The sequence below is a fragment of the Trichosurus vulpecula genome, chromosome 2 (genome assembly GCF_011100635.1).
Source record: "Trichosurus vulpecula isolate mTriVul1 chromosome 2, mTriVul1.pri, whole genome shotgun sequence".
NCBI lineage: Eukaryota > Metazoa > Chordata > Mammalia > Diprotodontia > Phalangeridae > Trichosurus > Trichosurus vulpecula.
In genome coordinates, this window is record NC_050574.1 from 422,631,939 (window position 1) to 422,634,395 (window position 2,457).

Consider the following 2,457-nt stretch of genomic DNA (forward strand, 5'->3'; position numbering starts at 1 on the left):
TGAAGTAGGCAGGGTAGATATCATTAGGAGACAGCTCATTCCCTTTCACTGGTGGTCTTCGCAAAGGCTGGATGGTGCCTCGAGGGATGTCCTGTAATGAGGATCCCTTTGAAGGTTATGAGTTGGACTGGTTAGCCTTTGAGGACCTTTCTAACTCTGCAGTTCTGTTGTTGAGTGTGATGCAAACTCAAATGCCCTTGCCTCCTAGTTCATCAACCTCCTCAACTGCCATGACTGTTACCTTCACAGAAATCAGCACATGTTTTATTTCATCATCATCCACATATGTTCCACCTCCACAATACATAACTCAAGAATCTCTCTATCTGACCATAACCTCTTCTCTATGGCCTTTGTGTCCAGACTCTCACACATCTCACCTGTTCATACTTAGTCTAAGGTCTGATTTGGGAAAGGCTTTAGCTTAAAAAGACCAAAGTCTCCCACTGCATCCTGGGCTATTGCTAGTCACCCTGACCTATGTCTTCTAGATTCTAGAGGAAAGAGTGAAGCTGATGACTTTGCATATCTCTGCTTAACTTTAATCCAATTCACTTGCAGGCAAAGACATCACTCTCCTTCATGAAGGAAGGAAGAACAATAAACAAGTTGTCAACTGACTGAAACATATTCTTACCTACTTAGGGTATTCAGATAAAATGGGGTGGGGAGATTTCAACCCCATCCTTATACATACAAGCAAATAAGCTATATATAGTAGGGAAAATAATCAATGTTTAGGGTTCTAGTGAAAAAATTTAAAAATTAATTATTTTTTTTTTAGTTTTTAAAAAGTTTATTAAATTTCATTACCTAGTCTGCTGCAAGGTTGAAGCCTCATCTGTATAAAATAGCTTCAGCCAAGCAGTTTATTAAAAAATTAAGTTGGTATTGTACTGCATCTGACACCATCCAGTTAACCAATCTCAGTAAATTATTCCTATGGACAGAAAACCAAATGTATTTCGAACAATACTGGTGATGGATGAAGTTGGCCATTACATTACTGATTTAAGGCTTTTTACAGATAAAATTCTAGCTCTGAAGTACATGGTCTTAAAATTCACTTTTACCACACATGATGCGATGAATTCAGAACTAGACAGACACTAACTTGAAATTACAAGGAAGAAGTTGTGCAAAAGGTGCAAATAGCAAAAAGCATTTTTATCCAGTCATTTCTGAGTAGTTAAGATTTTCTTCCATGCCATGGTGTTGTTTCAGAAGTGTTAAAATTGCTAACCTTCCATATACCACTAGTTTAGGACAAAACTATACTGGGCTGTATTCTTATGCTAATTTATTTGGGGATCCAGTGTTCAATCCTCAATAGATTTTATGTATCTCTCATATGCATTCTCACTCATCAGCTCATCAAGTTCTGACGGGTTGCTCAGAGTCATCTTGATCAGCCAGCCATCTTCATAACAAGATTTGTTGACAAGTCCTGGGTCTTCTGCAAGAGCTACATTAATTTCTGTTACTTCTCCTGTTAGTGGAGAATAGAGCTCACTGGCAGCTTTCACACTTTCCAAAGCTCCAAACTCATCTTGTTTGTTCAATTTTGTTCCAACTTCTGGAAGACTACAGTAAACTATATATCCCAATGCTTCCTGTGCAAAATTCCTGATTCCCACTGTTCCAATACCATTTTCAGCTGATATCCATTCATGCTTGTCTGTGAACTTTCGAACGGCGAGTCGCAGGGCGCTGGTGCAGAGGCCCCGGGAGGCGGCGGCCGCTAGGAAGGGAGAGGAGCATGGGCCAGGGTGGGCCCGGAGGCGCACGGGGGTGGCTGCGAGGGAGACCGGGGACCCGGGGGTCTCAGCCCCGGCCGCCGCCCACAGGGACGAGGCCACGGCTCGCACGCTTCTGGCCGCTCGCAGCGCCATCTTCTCCGGGGGCGGGGCAGCCCAGGGACCAAATCCTCCTAGGCTGGAGGCTGCTAAAAATTAATTCTTAACATGCAATCAAAAAGGAATCCACTATGCTCTACTTAATACAAAAGTTTCTTTTGCTTAGGAAAAGTGTCCCAAAATGGGGCTGCCCACCCAGTTACAATGGTCAATAATTAGTAGCCAAAATAATAACAATAAAAGTACAATCATGATCCATCACTTTAGCCTCCCTTTTACAGGTAGAAATTCATACATTGGCGGCTCCTCAAGCAATGCGGTAAATGTACACCTAAAAACTGATCTAATATTGGTAAAAATAAAGTAGTAGCTAATGAAAAAAAGTGTGATAGGATAAAAACCATACTAAATACATTAAAAAATATACCCACAGTCGGCAACATTGTGTGATGACCAACTATGAATGACTTAGCTCTTCTCAGCAATACGATGATCCAAGACAATTCCAAAGGACTCGTGATGGAAAATACTATCCACAATCAGAGAAAGAACTGATGGAATCTGAACGCAGATTGAAGCATACTAATTTCATTTTTTTTTT

The 2,457-nt window shown here is 41.2% G+C and overlaps 1 protein-coding gene across 1 annotated transcript; it reads right to left on the minus strand.

Moving 5' to 3' along the window:
* Positions 1 to 788: 788 nt before the first annotated feature.
* On the minus strand, positions 789 to 1,913 carry LOC118838383 (glycine cleavage system H protein, mitochondrial-like). The gene has a single exon (XM_036745660.1). It carries the CDS (start codon positions 1,890 to 1,892, stop codon positions 1,320 to 1,322), a length of 573 nt encoding a protein of 190 aa, XP_036601555.1. The 5' UTR covers positions 1,893 to 1,913; the 3' UTR covers positions 789 to 1,319.
* Between the last annotated feature and the right edge of the window lie 544 nt (positions 1,914 to 2,457).